At 42.7% G+C, this 17,715-nt stretch overlaps 1 protein-coding gene across 7 annotated transcripts in view; it reads right to left on the reverse strand.

Moving 5' to 3' along the window:
• The window catches only part of LOC309713587 (ryanodine receptor 2-like), a 304,174-nt gene that overhangs the window by 70,569 nt on the left and 215,890 nt on the right, over positions 1-17,715 (reverse strand). For all 7 annotated transcript variants that reach the window (XM_082545335.1, XM_082545334.1, XM_082545338.1 and 4 more), the window contains 13 exons: positions 14,904-15,034; positions 14,155-14,282; positions 13,733-13,925; positions 11,679-11,761; positions 11,224-11,381; positions 10,984-11,071; positions 7,038-7,130; positions 6,722-6,892; positions 6,175-6,234; positions 4,823-4,957; positions 4,502-4,614; positions 4,140-4,236; positions 3,881-3,993 (listed from right to left, as the gene is read on the reverse strand). In XM_082545335.1, the coding sequence (XP_082401461.1) occupies positions 3,881-3,993; positions 4,140-4,236; positions 4,502-4,614; positions 4,823-4,957; positions 6,175-6,234; positions 6,722-6,892; positions 7,038-7,130; positions 10,984-11,071; positions 11,224-11,381; positions 11,679-11,761; positions 13,733-13,925; positions 14,155-14,282; positions 14,904-15,034 (1,563 nt within the window). The remainder of the gene's footprint in view (positions 1-3,880; positions 3,994-4,139; positions 4,237-4,501; positions 4,615-4,822; positions 4,958-6,174; positions 6,235-6,721; positions 6,893-7,037; positions 7,131-10,983; positions 11,072-11,223; positions 11,382-11,678; positions 11,762-13,732; positions 13,926-14,154; positions 14,283-14,903; positions 15,035-17,715) is intronic.

Below are 17,715 nucleotides of genomic sequence, written 5' to 3' on the forward strand. Positions count from 1 at the left end.
AGGTTGTTAACTGAACACCACTCAGTCAGTCTGTTGACCTCATCTCTGTAGTCCGACTCATCCCCCCTTGAGATGAGTCCAACCACTGTGGTGTCATCCGCGAACTTTATGATGGTGTTTGAGAGATGGGTAGGGGAGCAGTCGGATGTGTAGAGCGTAAACAGGACGGGACTCAAAACACATCCTTGTGGAGACCCGGTGCTGAGTGTGATGGTGCTGGACCGGTGGGGGCCGAGTCTGACAGACTGTGGTCTATTTGTCAGGAAGTCCTTGATCCAGAGGCAGATGGGGGTGGAGAGTCCCAGGTGAGACAGTTTCTGGACCAGGATCTCCGGGATGATATGATTGAATGCTGAGCTGAAGTCCAGAAAGAGCATTCTCACATAGCTTCCTCGGTGCTCCAGGTGACTCAGCGCAGTGTGGAGCGCTATGGTGATGGCGTCCTCGGTGGAACGATTTGTCCTGTAGGCAAATTGGTGGGGGTCCAGAGTGGGAGGCAGACCGGCCCTGATGTGCTGACAGACCAGTCTCTCAAAGCACTTCATCACTACAGGCGTAAGTGCAACAGGCCTGTAGTCATTTGGGCTGGCCACAGCTGTCTTCTTGGCGATGGGGATGATGGTGGAGGTTTTGAGGCAGGGCGGGACGGTGTTTGATGACAAGGAAAGGTTGAAGATTTTAGTGAAGACTCCGGTCAGTTCGTCAGCACATGCTCTGAGAACCTTTCCATGTATTCCATCAGGACCTGCCGCCTTCCTGGGATTCACTGACCTTAGAACACACCTCACTTGGTGCTCCCTAAGTGTTAGTGTGCCAGTGCTGGGGGCGGGTGGAAGTGGTGTGGCAGCTGAGGGCTTGGTCGTCACACAGTTCCTGATGTACGAGAGTACAGTGTCCGTGTACTCCTGGAGGTTGTGGCTGGAGAATAAATCCCATACAGTTGTTGAGAAGCAGTCCTGCAGTTGAGAAAGGGCTCCTTCAGGCCAGGTTTTTATTGTCTTTGTCTGGGGCTTTGTTTTTCTCAGCAGGGGGGTGTAGGTGGGGGTGAGGGACATGCAGAGGTGGTCAGATCCAGCCAGGTGGGGGAGGGGTGTCGCTCTGAAAGCATGCCTGATGTTTGAATAGACATGGTCCAAAGTGTGTTCTCCTCTCGTAGCAAAGTCCATGAACTGGACAAATTTAGGAAGCACAGTCTTTAGGCACGCTTTGTTAAAGTCGCCGGCGACAATAAAAACCCCATCGGGGTGGGCAAGCTGTTGTTTGTTTATGGTGTTGAGCAAGAGGCTGAGAACCGTGCTGACGTTAGCATCCGGCGGTATATAAACAGCTATCACAATAACTACTGTAAACTCCCTCGGGATGTAAAAAGGTCTGCACGAGACTGCCAGAACCTCCAAATCAGGAGAACAGTGTGTGTGAATGATCCTGCTGTTACAACGCTACTCGTTATGCACGTAAACACATAGCCCCCCTCCTCTGCTTTTACCTGAGTTGCTGTTTCTGTCATGCCGGTGTAGCGTGCGGCCTGCTAACTCGACTGCAGCGTCGGGAATCAGCGGGTGAAGCCACGTCTCCGTAATAAGAATAATGCTGCAGTTACGTGCAAAGCTTGTGTTGGCTATCTGTAGCTCCAATTCGTCAAGTTTGTGGGTGATGGATCTGGCGTTCGATAGGAAAAGGCTCGGAAGTGCTGGCCGGTGTGGATGTTTGCGTAGCCTAGCGTCTGAGCCCGACCGGCATCCCCTCTTCTGCTTTCTTTCCCTCCGTCGCCTTCTACGCTTGCTGGGCGGGCAGACCATCCACGGTGACCCTGGCGGTCTCGCTATCTCCACCAGGATGTTGTGTGTTCGCTGATAGTCGCCAGAAACAGACAAACTATATTTAAAACCTAGATCAATTAGGTTCTGGCGACTGTAAGAGATGGCGGCGTTGCAAACATTCAAAAATATCCAGGAACCATGCATGTGGAGACCATCCGTTCACCTTCATGAGCGTCATACAAAGACACGGTGGGTGGAATCAAAGATCTCAGATTTGGACTCATCAGACCACAGCACAGATTTCCACTGGTCTAATGTCCATCCTTGTGTTTCTTGGATCAAACAAATCTCTTCTGCTTGTTGCTTTTCCTTAGTCATGGTTTCTTAGCAGCTGATTGACCATAAAGGCCTGATTCACACAGTCTCCTCTGAACATGTAGAGATGTGTCTGCTACTGGAGCTCTGTGTGGCATCTATCTGGGCTCTAATCTGAGCTGCTGTTAACTTGTGATTTCTGAGCCTGGGGACTCGGATGAATGTATCCACATTCAGAGTTTTAGCAATTTTCCAGACTGACTGATGGGCTGTCATTTCTCTTTACTTACCTCATTGGTTCTTGCCATATTATAAATTAATGCATTTGTCAAACAGGGCTGTCAGCTGTGTACCAACCTGACTTCTGCACAACACACCTGATGGTCCCAACCCCATTAAGAAGGCAAGAAACTCCACAAATGAACCCTGACAGGCACACCTGTGAAATGAAACCATTTCAGGTGACTACATCATGAAGCTCTTTGAGATAGCTGTGCTTGAAGCTGTTGTCCTGTGAGCCGTCTATCAAACAAGCTGTTAACTCTCAGAAACCTGTCCTCTGATTCAGTCTTTGGGTCTGCAGACCTCTTCCTGTCACAGTTTGTTTCTCAGTGTGTTTGACGGTGAAGGAAACTGTACTCACTGACACTTTGACTTTCTCTGTCAGGACAGACGCACATTTTTAAGTGTTATGATGGTCTCTCTCTCTTCCACTGTTAATGGTCTTTTTCTCACCATTTTTGTAGCAACACACTACTTTCTGCAGTACAGTACTGTTCAGCTGATGCTCACTAGGGTATGGCACCACAGTGTGTTCAACACTGTTTTATGCAGACAGAGGGGGTTGGAAGTAATCCAAGTTGGAACACCTGTAGGAATTAGTAGCACCAGCTTTCAAGGCTTGATCAACCTTCACTGCTGCAGAACAGCTTTGAATTGTTAACCCATGTTGTGTCCTTGAAAAAGGCCTTTTGGTATAATTTTGAAATGTACATTATTTTTCAGTTTTGGGTAATCTAACCTCTGGCAGCTCACCACTTACCTTTGTGCCATTTCAAGCTATTCATTGGACTTTAATAATAATAATAATAATAATACATTTTATTTGAGGGCGCCTTTCAGAAACCCAAGGTCACCTTACAAAAAACACAATTAATAAAAGGAACAATAGTCATAAAATACATAAAATAAGTTAAAATTACAAAACAGAGCGTGACAACAGATAAAATCAGCATTAAAGCGAATAAGCCAGTTTAAACAGATGTGTTTTGAGCTGTGTCTTAAATACGGAGAGGGAGTCAATATTTCTTAGTGCAGGAGGAAGAGAGTTCCAGAGCCGAGGAGCAGAGCGACTGAAAGCTCTGTTCCCCATAGTGATAAGGTGTGAGGACGGAACAGTAAGATGAATAGCAGATGATGATCTGAGAGTGCGGGAAACAGTGGTGATATGGAGCAGCTCACACAAATATGCAGGAGCAGATTTATGGACACACTTGTATGCAAGAAGTAAGATTTTAAAATTTATCCTGGCTTCTATGGGCAACCAGTGAAGCTGCTGAAGAACTGGGGTAATATGAGCACTTAATGGAGTGCAAGTTATGACCCGAGCTGCAGAATTTTGAAGAAGTTGGAGTTTATGAAGGGACCTTTTAGGGAGACCAAATAGGAGGGAATTACAGTAATCAATACGGGATGTAATAAGACTATGGACAAGGATGGCAGCAGCATGGGGAGTAATGACTTGAACTGCAACAAATAACTGGAAAAATAGGGACTTTTAACAGGTAGTGTGTAAAATTACACACCATTTTTCTGTTAGGGCTGTTCTGCTGAACAGCTGGATGAGCTGATGCAGGGGATCTATGTGTTTGTGTTTCTGCCCCTCCTCTTCCTCAGATGGCTCCTGTTCACCTGGTTTCTGAAATCAACACACATTCACAAAGTGCTAAAACTCTGCTATACACTGAATAAATTAACACACAATTTGCCTTCAAAACAAGTACAAATTCCAGAGTAGTCAGAATAATTCCACTTGTTTTGTTTTTTTAAATGAAATTAACTTACAGCGAGGTCTTCTATGAGTTTATCTTCAAAGTAGTGCTCCTCTGTCTCGATCCAGGACTTTTCATAGCCCTGCAGGAACAAGTTTACAGCCCGGTGCCTAGTATGAGAGAGATACATGGATGACCAATAACTGTTTATCTACCCATCTTCTGCTGCTTATAAAGGGCTGCACTGTAGGTGCAACATATATCCACAATCTTTCCTCACTAGCCCGAGGTGTGGCTGTAGATGAGGGTGGGAAAATAATAAAGTGCACAATTTTAAATATTTCTTCTTCATTTTACGTGTGTGTGTGTGTGTGTGTGTGTGTGTGTGTGTGTGTGTGTGTGTGTGTGTGTGTGTGTGTGTGTTTGAGAACATACCTTGGCAAGTTATAGAGTGGTGCCATCCTGAAGCAAGCGACCACAGCTCTCTTCCTCTGTTTTGAAAGCAGTTTGTGCCACACAGCCTTCTTACTGCGCTGAGGATGCTCCACCTGAAGACACAAACTGAACCACTCAGTAAACTGGATATTTAGTTGGTGTACCTTACCATCTGGAAGCCATATTATCCTGGAGAAGTATGTGGTCAGCTTTAATAAAGACCAATCAGCTAGTTTAAGAGGACCGTGGGGTACCTTAAAGCTATACTCTCTACGTAGGCACAAAAATGCGCAAAATCAACTCAAACTTGAATATATAGACCTGCTCCAGGTGGAAGAGGACATGACCAATATCCAGGATTCTCTCCACAGTCTTCTCTGGGTCAGTAGTATCCTCATAGTGGTTTGGGAGGTCTCTGTACAGGGCCATCTGCCAACGAATTGCTGGGTCCTCTGACTTTGTAAGACACACAGAGGAAATGCATGACGCTATTGGCCTATTCACAAGGTTAAGCACCTTTGTGAATATATAAATATATAGTACGAACCAACATCTAGCAACTCGTTTACATCTCTCTCGACTTTAACAAAACAAAAGCCAAAACACAGAAAGAGCGCATGTAAAGCTCATGATTCAGTAGCTTGTATAACTACCTTGCTGGCAATAACTTGAATTGGTTGGGTTTTTTTGCATGACTTCATAAGTCTTTAAAATCAGTGTGGAAGAATTTTGGCCCAGCCTTGTTTATAACGTTGCTTCAGTTGATTTAGGTTTGAAGCCATTCATTTACGCACAGCACTCTTAAGGTCCTGCTACGTTCAGTATTTCAGTCACTCTAGATTGATCTATAACTTCAGATTCAGTTCTTTTTCTGCTGGTGTGTTTGGGATCATTGTCCTGTTTCCTGACCCAGTGTGGGTGAAGCTTTAGCTGTCAAGCAGATGGCTTCTCATATGACTCTGGAATATACAGTGTATCAAAAATAAATCATACACTTTCACAAGGCTGTATTTTAAGCTTACACTAAATTTAAAATATATGGCTGAATATAAAGTTTTACATACAAAATGTTCAATGTTTATGAATAATCAATGAAATACTTCATCCCATAGTTCACTGTAGTCACTGCAGCCACTGCTGTTGTTCCCGGTGAATGGCTGCAGAATTAAAGCACTTTGAAATTGAATGATTCTTTTTGATACAGCCTGAACTCTCCTGTACAGACGAGTTTAGTGATGTTAGTGGGATAGGGGCTATGTGGAGTGATAGAGTTCCTTCAATCACTTGTTGACAGATTGAATTTCCTATTCTATATCTTTCGGATAACCTATGATATCACTGTGAAGTAGCCTTATTTATCTTATGGACATAAAGGTTCATCAGTTCATCTAGGTTACTCTAGATTTGTGTGAAATTTAAACTGAATCTGAATACTTGACTCTAAATTTTATGACACCGACCATCAAAATCAAATCACTTCATCCTTGTGTCAAAGTAGATGTTTGTGCCAGATTTGAAGAATTTCTCTTAAACCAGTCCTTTGATATTACTTCCACAAGAATAAGATAAACTGACAACAACCTGACACCATGGCACAATCGAAGACCAGAGGCATAATGTGTAAGTACACTTTAAGTAACTTGTGTCAGTCACAAGCCTGATTCTTTTCTTACCTTTCCTTGTAAATGTAGGTTGTTCCTGATGACCTCTCGAACTTCGTCCTCTGTGTCTTTCTGCAAAAGAATTATTAACTTCGATCAAACAACAGGTATTCTGTGACCTACAAAATGCTATAAAAGATATTTATTCAGTAAATTAGCCTTCATGCAAAATTTTACTTTTTAGCTGAAAAAGCTAACGCAGAGTTATTTTGCTGTTACTAAAGGTTTACCTCAGGAATAGCAATACTGCAAATAATTTATTGTTATTGTCATATGCCTCACCCCAACCAGTCAGGTTTTTCCTTCCCACTGGCACCAAAGCGCTTGTTTAAAGGGGGGTCGTATGATTGTTGGGGTTTTATCTGTTTTCTTTGTATCATTGTAGGGTCATTACAGTATAAAGTGCCTTTAGGCAGTCATTGTGATTTGGTGCTACATAAATAAAATTGAAATGAAATGAACTAAATTGAATTGAAATACACAGAAACAGTTAAATGAATCATATCTATTTTTATAATGAAACAGTTCTTTCTGTAATCTATTAGCACTACTATGCTACCTGAGTGAAGCGGTTCTTAGCCAGTGCGATAAGCTCTTGTTCTCCTGGAGCACAAATGTTGAGTCCCACGGGCAGCAGGCGCTTTAGAGTAGCAACAATCAAACTTGTCTGCATCGAGTATCGATCACCTTTTCTCTTCATCTTCTTCCTCTCCTGGTCTGAAACTATTCCCTGTGGCAAAGTCAAACATTAAACAGGCACCGCTTTACAGTGTTAGGCCTATTAAGTAGTTTTAATTAATCAATTTAATTTAATTTTAAAATAAGGTCACTGGTATGCACGTCCTCAAATGTGTCCAGCATCTATGTGTCTGTACCTTTGACATCTTGCACTTGGTGTCAGTGATAAGGAAGGACATGTTGTTAATTTCATTCTGGACCACAAAGTTCTGCTCTTCTCTCTTGAAGTTCTGTAGACAGAAAACAGGACTTCCTTAAATTAAAGCACAGTTGTATTATGTGTTGTACTGTCTTTGAAAAGAAGGCAACTGGACAATATTTTTGGTTTGTAAAGACATTTTACTTCTCAGTAAGAGGCTTCTTCAGTTCTAAAACAACTGATGAGAGTCCCAGGTATTTAATACCTATTGGCATTGTGGTCCTGGGGTCAGTGACCCACTGTTAACCATGTGAGTCACCTTGAGTCAAGGTATGAAAAAATTCATGGGTCTAACAAGGTATTCGTGGGTGTGAATACTGTGAGATTATTATGCTATCATGTGTTATCCTATGGCTGTAATCGAAATGAGTGAATCATGATACTGCTGTAAGCCACACCATACTTCTTATTATAGAGAGTATAATCAGTATGTAGTTTTCGTTTGCATTATACTTCTGAATTAAAAGAATGTGAAAATCATTAGATTTGTTAGATAGGTTCGTATTATCCTATCCTGTGATTTACTGTGAATGAGTTACACTGTTTTATGACATTTCATACTGCTGAGTTAAGAAGAGAATATTGTGTGCAGAGAGCACAGAGCACATTCAGCTCCACCCCCACCTTTGTTGGAAGCAGAAAAACAGGGAGCCAAGATCATAACTCAGGCTCACTGAGAGTTAGAAAGTATGTATGTTTAGGTTTTTACGACTAGGTGGGGGCCACCAGAGGCTATAAGAGTTTGAGTAACGCTCATTTTGAGATTTTGCTGTGACCCTCTGCATGCATGTCTCCCCATCCAGATGGTTTATGCTCACAAAGTGTTGAATTGTATGGAATAAAAGATTGTTGATTGAGCATTTATACACCGAGTATAGTCTTTCCTTCAGCCCAAAGATCAAAAGAAAAAACCCCACCATGTGAGCTATGCTTGCAACTTGCAGACAGCAACATTTATATATTTAATTACATGAAGGGCATTTTCCATCCTTGTTTTCAAGTGAGCTCCTGTCATTGATGACGCACTTCCTAATTTATAATGTGAATCTACTGATGTCAGATGCCAGCAGCAGTAATATAGTGCATTATATAGCTTTCTATCCAGTGAATTAGGATAGAAGTAGCTTTGATGGTGTTTTTCCTGGAAACTTTAATAAAAGTATAAAATCACTGCTAAATGCTTTAGTCTAACAATAAGTTAGGTTAAGCTTTTAACTCATTACTCATCTTTTCAGGTAAACTCTCCATTAGTTGTTTTTAAACTGAAGAACACATAGATCACGATTGATGGTGTACAGTTAAGCATCTTTTGTCATTTTTCTCCACCAAACTGGATTTTACAGTCAAGATCTAATTGAAGTGAAGACTTTCAGCTTTAATCCATCCATCCATCCATCTTCATTCGCTTTATCCGAGGCCGGGTCGCGGGGGCAGCAGCCTAAGCAGAGAGGCCCAGCCCTCCCTCTCCCCAGCCACCTCCTCCAGCTTATCCGGGGGAACACCAAGGCGTTCCCAGGCCAGCTGAGAGATATAATCTCTCCAGCGTGTCCTGGGTCTGCCCCGGGGCCTCCTCCCGCTGGGACATGCCTGGAACACCTCACCCAGGAGGCGCCCAGGGGGCATCCTTGTCAGATTCCCGAACCACCTCAGCTGGCTCCTTTCGATGTGGAGCAGCAGCGGCTCTACTCTGAGCTCCTCCCGGATGGCCTCTCCCTATCTCTAAGGGAGAGGCCAGCCACCCTTCGGAGGAAGCTCATTTCTGCCGCTTGTATCCGCGATCTCGTTCTTTCGGTCACTGCCCACAGCTCGTGGCCATAGGTGAGGGTAGGGACGTAGATCGACCGGTAAATTGAGAGCTTCGCTTTTACACTCAGCTCCCTCTTCACCACGACGGACCGGTGCAGCGTCTGCATTACTGCAGCCGCCACACCAATCCGTCTGTCGATCTCCGGTTTCCTTCTCCAATCACTCGTGAACAAGACCCCGAGATACTTGAACTCCTCCACTTGGGGCAGGAACTCATCCCCGACCCGGAGTGGGCACTCCACCCTTTTCCGGCTGAGAACCATGGCCTCAGATTTGGAGGTGCTGATCCTCATTCCCGCTGCTTCACACTCGGCTGCGAACCGTTCCAGTGCGAGCTGGAGGCCCTCACCCGATGAAGCCAACAGAACCACATCATCCGTGAAAAGCAGAGATGAGATTCTGAGGCCACCGAGCCTCAGCTTTAATTCAATGGTTAATCAAATTATTGCAAATTAATACACATTTTTAGGAATTACATCAAATTTGATCCACTAGTCCTAATTTTCAGAGACTCAAAAGTAATGGGACAACTGACTGATACACTGATTTAAGGTAAGGATCACCTGTTTTGATTTCTCAAATGCATTTAACATCATCCAGCCACTCCTATTGAGGGCGAAACTACAGGAAATGTCAGTAAACATGTCCTCATGGATTACTGAACACCTCACAGACAGGCCACAGTATGTGAGACTGGCAGTGCTCAGTCTAATATGGTGTTGTGCAGTGCAGGAGCTCCGCAAGGAATTATGCTGCCAACATTCCTGCTCACCTTGTATACCTCGGACTTTCAGTACAACTCCGGGTCATACAGTCATCATAAATATTCGGATAATTGCTGTTGGCAGGAGGAGGCGCACAGAACACATATATATAATTTGTAGAATCTTGAAGAAATCTTCTACTTCTGATTGTAAATAATACTAAAGAGATCAGAGTCATTGGCTTCAGAAGGTACCGCTGAGTAAGTCTAGTACTGTACTGCATTTTGTTAGATTGTGCTGTATTATATTGATCCATTATCCATGGTACTGTATTCTATTGTACTGGGCTATACTGTATTGTATAATAGAAAGCACTTTGAGTGCTGAACTGAGTAGAAAGGAACTAAACAAGTATCACACCATTGAAAATAACTATTTATTGTACTGTACTGTATTTTAGGTTTCATCAAAATGTGCCTGAAGTTTACATGTGATAAATAAGCAAATGAAAAAAGGTATGTTGGCCACTTTAATTGGCCGCCTGTTTGGCCACAGTATCCATGATGCCATCTTTGTCCACCATAGTCAGAAGTCCACTTTCATCAAAGTGCTCATGGGTAGCTTATCTGCAATCAGTATATTCACCTAAATGTTTCACATTATAACAAACCTCCCGTCCACGAGTCAACATGTAGAAAAATAATTCCTCTTACATTTGCATCGACTGTTATGGTTTACTGCGCAGCTTTACTAAGAAAAAGCCAAAGCAAAGACTGCTATCTTAGTTTTCTTCAATTTTGACAGATTGTGGTAAATGCTTAACTGCAATGTCAATAGACAGATAGCTGCTCTTCTCTTCTGTTTAATCTTGAAAATGTAATATTAGTTATTTCAGGTTTAATAAATCAGCGATATAAAGATCAATCCCAGCTGACCCTCTTAGGGACATTTTCAGTTATGTTTTTATGGAGCCCGGTGGTTAGCACTGTTGCCTTCCTATGTTTGCATACTCTGGTTTCCTCCCACAGTACAAAGACATGCAGTTAGTGGGTTTAAGTTACCTGGTGATTCTAAACTGCTCACAGGTGTGAATGTGAGTGTGAATGATTGTCTACTCGCTGTGTTAGCCCTGTGTCAGATTGGCGCCCTGTGGCAGTGGTGTCTAACTCCAGGCCTCGAGGGCCGGTGTCCTGCAGCTTTTAGATGTGTCCGTGATCCAACACAGCTGGTTTAAATGGCTAAATGACCTCCTCAACATGTATTGAAGTTCTCCAGAGTCCCAGCAATGAACTAGTGAGCTGATTCAGGTGTGTTGGCCCAGGTCCCCAAACCTGCCCTATGGGATGGATAGTTATGTTGCAGTAATTTTCTTACGTGAGACTTGGCCCAGAAGATAAAAACCTCAGCCACCATTCGGAACAGCTCCTCTGCCTCTGGATTGGACTCTTTAAGCCATCTGGCCCTGTCAGTATATCAAAACAGTTACATGCTGAAACCAATCATTCTTTTTCCAAAACTGCAGCTTCATCTTAGTGACTAAGCTTCTGTATCAGATGGTGTAAATTCACTCCACTCAATGAGCTGAAGGTCACTTGTTCAGTCACAACACTGTACCTGTTGTAGTCAACGAATCGTATGAGGAGAGGGTAGAAGGCATACAGGTCTCTGACCAGGATAGTAAATTGGTCCATGATGAGGAGCTCTGTCTCTGACATCTCACCCCTCCCCTCCGCCTTGCTATGTTCTTCATCCATCAGCACAACAGCTGCTTTCTAAAGAATACAGTAATAGATTTTTCTATATTAAGCAGCACTGTGTGCTTTAATCTTTGTGACTATTTTATTAAGTAGTAGGAGTGTTCGCATAGTGCACTTTCTCCATTTTAAAAACATACTAATAAATATTTAGTTAAGAAATATATATAGGTAATTCAATTTCATTTAAAAACATCAAAAAAAATTACAAGAAAGTGTTAGAAAGGGCAAGCAGTGAGTGTGACCTAGTTTTATATTCTGTTAAATGAGTTGCACCACTTCCAGGCGGTAGATTATAATAAAGGTGAGACTTACTTTTTTGAGTTTCTCCATCAAGGGCAAGAAGTGGGTCTTTAACAGCTGAGGTTTGGCTTTGCTGATAATTGGCTGGGAGAAGACTTGGGGACATGAACAGAGATGGTGTTAAAACGCAAAATGTGAACGTATGTACATTTGAATATCATATAATGATTAGCAGCAGGCAAAAAGAATTAAAGTAACATCAGTTTGAGGATGCTTATGTAAACTGATCCTGAGGAGAGCTTTTATTTATTAACTTTATAAAAAGTGCAGAAAATGGAAAATGAGAGAAAATGAAACACCCTCTTGCGTGAAATGTAACTTCCATTGTGTCCTCCTCCTAACTGCTGTTACTGACTATATTTTCTTTTTAAAAGAGGAAACCTAAATTGCAAAACACTTAAGGGGCTCATTACACAAATTCTTTTCTTTTAAAATAATTGTTTCCTCCAGTGCTGTAGTGTTTTATCAAACAATTAAATGGCAATCCCCAGCATTTGGAGCACCCTCTAATGAGGTGTGTGCATTGGTTTAAAAAATGTGAAAAAACAAACAAACAAACAAACATACCTCGGCCTGCACACCTAAAACAATGAACACTTCGCCAAACCTAACTAACCTGCCTCCACAAACCAGATTTCATGTCTCATGTCATATTGTTTTATTTTTGCCTTGTGCATCACTGTGAGCTGCAAGTATTATGTTCCATTAGCAAATAAACTATCCATCCATCCATCGATCTTCTCCCGGCTACTTGGGGCCGGGTTGTGGGGCAGCAGCCTAAGCAGAGAAGCCCAGACCTCCCTCTCCCCAGCCACCTCCTCCAGCTTGTCCGGGGAAACACAAGGCGTTCCCAGGCCAGCCGAGAGATAAACTCTCTTCACCATGTCCTGGTTCTGCCCCGGGGCCTCCTCTCAGTGGGACATGCCCAGAATACCTCACCAAAGAGGTACCCATCCTTGTCAGATGCACAACCACCTCAACTGTCTCCTTTTGATGTCGAGAAATAGCGGCTCTACTCTGAGCCGCTCCGAAAAGCCTGAATTCCTCTCTAAGGGAGATGCAAGCCACCCTTCAGACAAAGCTTATTCCCACCACTTGCATCTGCAATCTCGTTCCTTCTAAAATCAAGAGCTTCGCTTTTACGTTTAGCTCTCTTTCCACCAATACAGCATCCACATCCCTGCAGCTGCAGCACAAGTTTCACTGTGATGTTTCATTCTCTTTGCAGAGCTTTAAAGTATATCACTCCCCTGAATGAAAAGAAAACAAAAACAAAAGAAGAGCTACTAGTTTTAGATTTATGTTGCAGTCACTAGTCAGTTTTAACTCCAACATACACTAAATTGCCAAAAGTATTCAATCTTCCCTCCAAGTCATTGAATTCAGGTGTATACCAATCAAGCAGCTAGGCATGCAGACTGCTTCTACAAACACTGGGTCGATCTTAGGAGTTTAATGAAGTCCAGCATCATACTGTGATACTGTTCAACAAGTCCACTCATGAAATTCTCTCTCTTCAACTCTACCACAAAGTGGCTGGACATATAAAGTCACAGTATCGGTCAATCGCTACAGACCTCTAGTCTTCATGTTCAAGAACATTAAGGAACAGTGCCTAGAGAGCTTCATGGAATAGTTTCCATGGCTGAGCATCTGCATCCCAGTCTTACATCACCAAGCACAATGCAAAGTGTCAGACTAGTATATCACCCATGAACTTTAGAGGAGTGGAGACGTGTTGCTGGAGTGATGAATCACATCTCTCTGGCAATGCAATTGTTGAGTCCGTACTTGTCTGACTGCACTGTGGCAAGTATAAAGTTTGGTGGAGGGGGAGGATTATATTGTGGGGTTGTTTTTCAATTGGGTTCGGCTGTTAATACTTCAGCATATTAAGACATATTGGACAATTTCATGCTCCCATCTTTGGAGACGGCCCCTGTCCAACGTGACCCCACATCAGTGCACAAAGCCAGGCTCATAAAAACATGGATGAGCGAGTTTGATGAATCTTGTGAATCAGTGAATTTTATTTTAGTGTTCAGCATTAGTGAGTTAACATTTACCAGCCAGTCTCTTCATCCAGGCGCCCTCATCTATTCCCAGGTTGTTGTAGATGATCTTGAGAATGTTTCCCAGCAGAGTATTCATGTATTCAGAGGTCACAGAGGTGCAGCAGTTGTTGGCTTTGTCTGGGTCGCTTTCCGGTCCATGTTCCCACCAGTGAGACATGTAGCTGCACAACATCGGCAAGACCACCTACAGCAGTAGAAACAAAGCAAAAATAATGAGCTTTGCAAAGCTTCACAGTCAGATGGGTTTAATCAGCAATGTCTTTTTTTACCTTTTTATCTTCGGCTCTGAAGTGTTCACTACAGGACAAATGTCCACTTATTTTGGTTCCGTGGCCAATTTTTCAATGACATGAAGCAACTTAAGGAAAGAATATCAAAGGTGATGCTGTAGTTATTAATTATTAGAGAGTTACCTCCATAACATGAGGCATCTGCGTGTACTTCATGCCGGACTCTGCTAGCTCTACAATCTCCTCCAAAGACTTCTCCAAATTGGGGATCAGTGAACAAACCTCCCCAACCTGCCCAGGAAGGCCTAGAGCTGAGAGGCGGAAAGAGTAGTGGAATGAAAACAGATTAAATTAAACATAATGTGATTTGATTTGTGATTTTTGACACTGATGACTTCTCAGACCACACAGCCATCGTTTAGCTTTGGATTAATGTTTTTTTATTCGAAATACACAACTGGAGAATCTCTTAGTCAGACAAATGTAGGACAGACAGCTGCAAAAGTATTCAAACCACTTTGTGGTACTTCCTGTTATAGTAGGTGTCTCCAAGAGATACAAACACCATGTATATACTGCACACTCCAGTTTTTTCATAGTTTACTAAGACACTTCTTGAAACCTTCCTCCCTTTCCTCAATCAGCCCAGACATGTTTTATGTAATGTTTTGGTTTTACCAAAGAGTTAACGTGTAAGCAGTTAAGAGTGACACGACGGCAGGGTCACAACAAACATTTCTGTTTGTTTCTGAGATGTACAGTAAAAGCTAGTTGGTGCGGTATGTAGTGTAATGTGTATTCATGGTTCCAGTTTTAGTAAAATATAAAGGCTCAAAGAAACATGCTCAGTGCTCGCTGAAACGTCACTCTAAGAAAGTCCAGCTACCTCCGGATTTGTATGTTCCATCATTTTCTTTATGTACATGTCTCACCTGCTCTGTCTTTGCTTCCTTTGCTGTTATAGATGGAAAAGCTGTTAAACTTGTTCATGTGAGGCTCAAGAAAGGCAACAGGGAATGCTGCTGCGAAGGCTGCTAAACACTTTCCCATTGCTGGACGTTGTCTGGAAAAGAAACAGAGAGCTCATGATAATAGTCAAAAACAATTCTTTTACTACCTCAGTGATTGATTTAAAACATAGTAGGTTATCTAATTATGGTAAAAGCAACTTTTTTTCTTTCTTTTTTTTGCTTAAGACTCAATAGGGCTGGCTATAAACTGGGACCTGTCAAGTCTGGTGGGCTAGATTAGTTGTTTTGTATATAGATGGCCAAATGAAGCTTTCTGAAGCTCGTATTGAAAAACGGTTCATTACTCTAAGCTTGTCAACACAGTCCTCTTTGGTGACATCTGGTGGCCAAAAATATAGAGCAGCTTGAGTCCACACCTCATAAAGGACAGCTTCATCATGATTCAACTGACAGCTTCTGTTTAATTTCATGTGGCAGTTCTGTCTGATATCAAGCTGATATTGTGCTTTGAACATGTGTTTTTTGGGGGGTGAAAAAATGATGTTCGTATGTCTCTCTCAATAATAAATCATTCCTATGAATACACCTTCCTTCTTTAAACATGGAGTGTTCTCCTTCTGCTTGTGACTTCTTGATGTTTAAAAATACACTAAAACAGAAACTTATGAGAATATGTTTCTACTGTGAGGTCCCTGCCTCCACCTGATTATGTAATTAACCAACACACAGGTAGGATTATATATAATATACTATAACTTCTATAATTATACAGTAAGTATACAGGGAGTGCAGAATTATTAGGCAAATGAGTATTTTGTCCACATCATCCTCTTCATGCATGTTGTCTTACTCCAAGCTGTATAGGCTCGAAAGCCTACTACCAATTAAGCATATTAGGTGATGTGCATCTGTGTAATGAGAAGGGGTGTGGTCTAATGACATCAACACCCTATATCAGGTGTGCATAATTATTAGGCAACGTCCTTTCCTTTGGCAAAATGGGTCAAAAGAAGGACTTGACAGGCTCAGAAAAGTCAAAAATAGTGAGATATCTTGCAGAGGGATGCAGCAGTCTCAAAATTGCAAAGCTTCTGAAGCGTGATCATCGAACAATCGAGCGTTTCATTCAAAATAGTCAACAGGGTCGCAAGAAGCGTGTGGAAAAACCAAGGCACAAAATAACTGCCCATGAACTGAGAAAAGTCAAGCGTGCAGCTGCCAAGATGCCACTTGCCACCAGTTTGGCCATATTTCAGAGCTGCAACATCACTGGAGTGCCCAAAAGCACAAGGTGTGCAATACTCAGAGACATGGCCAAGGTAAGAAAGGCTGAAAGACGACCACCACTGAACAAGACACACAAGCTGAAACGTCAAGACTGGGCCAAGAAATATCTCAAGACTGGTTTTTCTAAGGTTTTATGGACTGATGAAATGAGAGTGAGTCTTGATGGGCCAGATGGATGGGCCCGTGGCTGGATTGGTAAAGGGCAGAGAGCTCCAGTCCCACTCAGACGCCAGCAAGGTGGAGGTGGAGTACTGGTTTGGGCTGGTATCATCAAAGATGAGCTTGTGGGGCCTTTTCGGGTTGAGGATGGAGTCAAGCTCAACTCCCAGTCCTACTGCCAGTTTCTGGAAGACACCTTCTTCAAGCAGTGGTACAGGAAGAAGTCTGCATCCTTCAAGAAAAACATGATGTTCATGCAGGACAATGCTCCATCACACGCGTCTAAGTACTCCACAGCGTGGCTGGCAAGAAAGGGTCTAAAAGAAGAAAAACTAATGACATGGCCTCCTTGTTCACCTGATCTGAACCCCATTGAGAACCTGTGGTCCATCATCAAATGTGAGATTTACAAGGAGGGAAAACAGTACACCTCTCTGAACAGTGTCTGGGAGGCTGTGGTTGCTGCTGCATGCAATGTTGATGGTGAACAGATCAAAACACTGACAGAATCCATGGATGGCAGGCTTTTGAGTGTCCTTGCAAAGAAAGGTGGCTATATTGGTCGCTGATTTGTTTTTGTTTTTGAATGTCAGAAATGTATATTTGTGAATGTGGAGATGTTATATTGGTTTCACTGGTAGAAATAAATCATTGAAATGGGTATATATTTGTTTTTTGTTAAGTTGCCTAATAATTCTGCACAGTAATAGTCACCTGCACACACAGATATCCCCCTAAAACAGCTAAAACTAAAAACAAACTAAAAACTACTTCCAGAAACATTCAGCTTTGATATTAATGAGTTTTTTGGGTTCATTGAGAACATGGTTGTTGTTCAATAATAAAATTATTCCTCAAAAATACAACTTGCCTAATAATTCTGCACTCCCTGTAAGTGTTGGAGTCAAATTGTTAAATGTTGTCATTGTGTTACTTAAATTTGTAAGTCAGCAGGGAAGGCTGTTTCTTTGAAGTTGGCTAGGAGACAGGTGAGGAGCATTCAGCTCCAAGAGCCTGGTTCCGACCAGCCTCCCTTGCTAGCAAGTAAAAACCGGTTCATTTCCGCCGCTTGTATCCGCGATCTCGTTTTTTCGGTCACTACCCACAGCTCGTGGCCATAGGTGAGGGTAGGGACGTAGATCGACCGGTAAATTGAGAGCTTCGCTTTACACTAAGCTCCCTCTTCACCATGATGGACCGGTGCAGCGTCCGCATCACTGCGGCTGCACCGCCAATCCATCTGTCGATCTCCAGCTCCCTTCTCCAATCACTCGCGAACAAGACCCCGAGATACTTGAACTCCTCCACTCATCTGGGTCGGGGATGA

This window comes from Aulonocara stuartgranti (genome assembly GCF_965226115.1).
Source record: "Aulonocara stuartgranti genome assembly, chromosome: 8".
Classification (NCBI taxonomy): Eukaryota; Metazoa; Chordata; class Actinopteri; order Cichliformes; family Cichlidae; genus Aulonocara; species Aulonocara stuartgranti.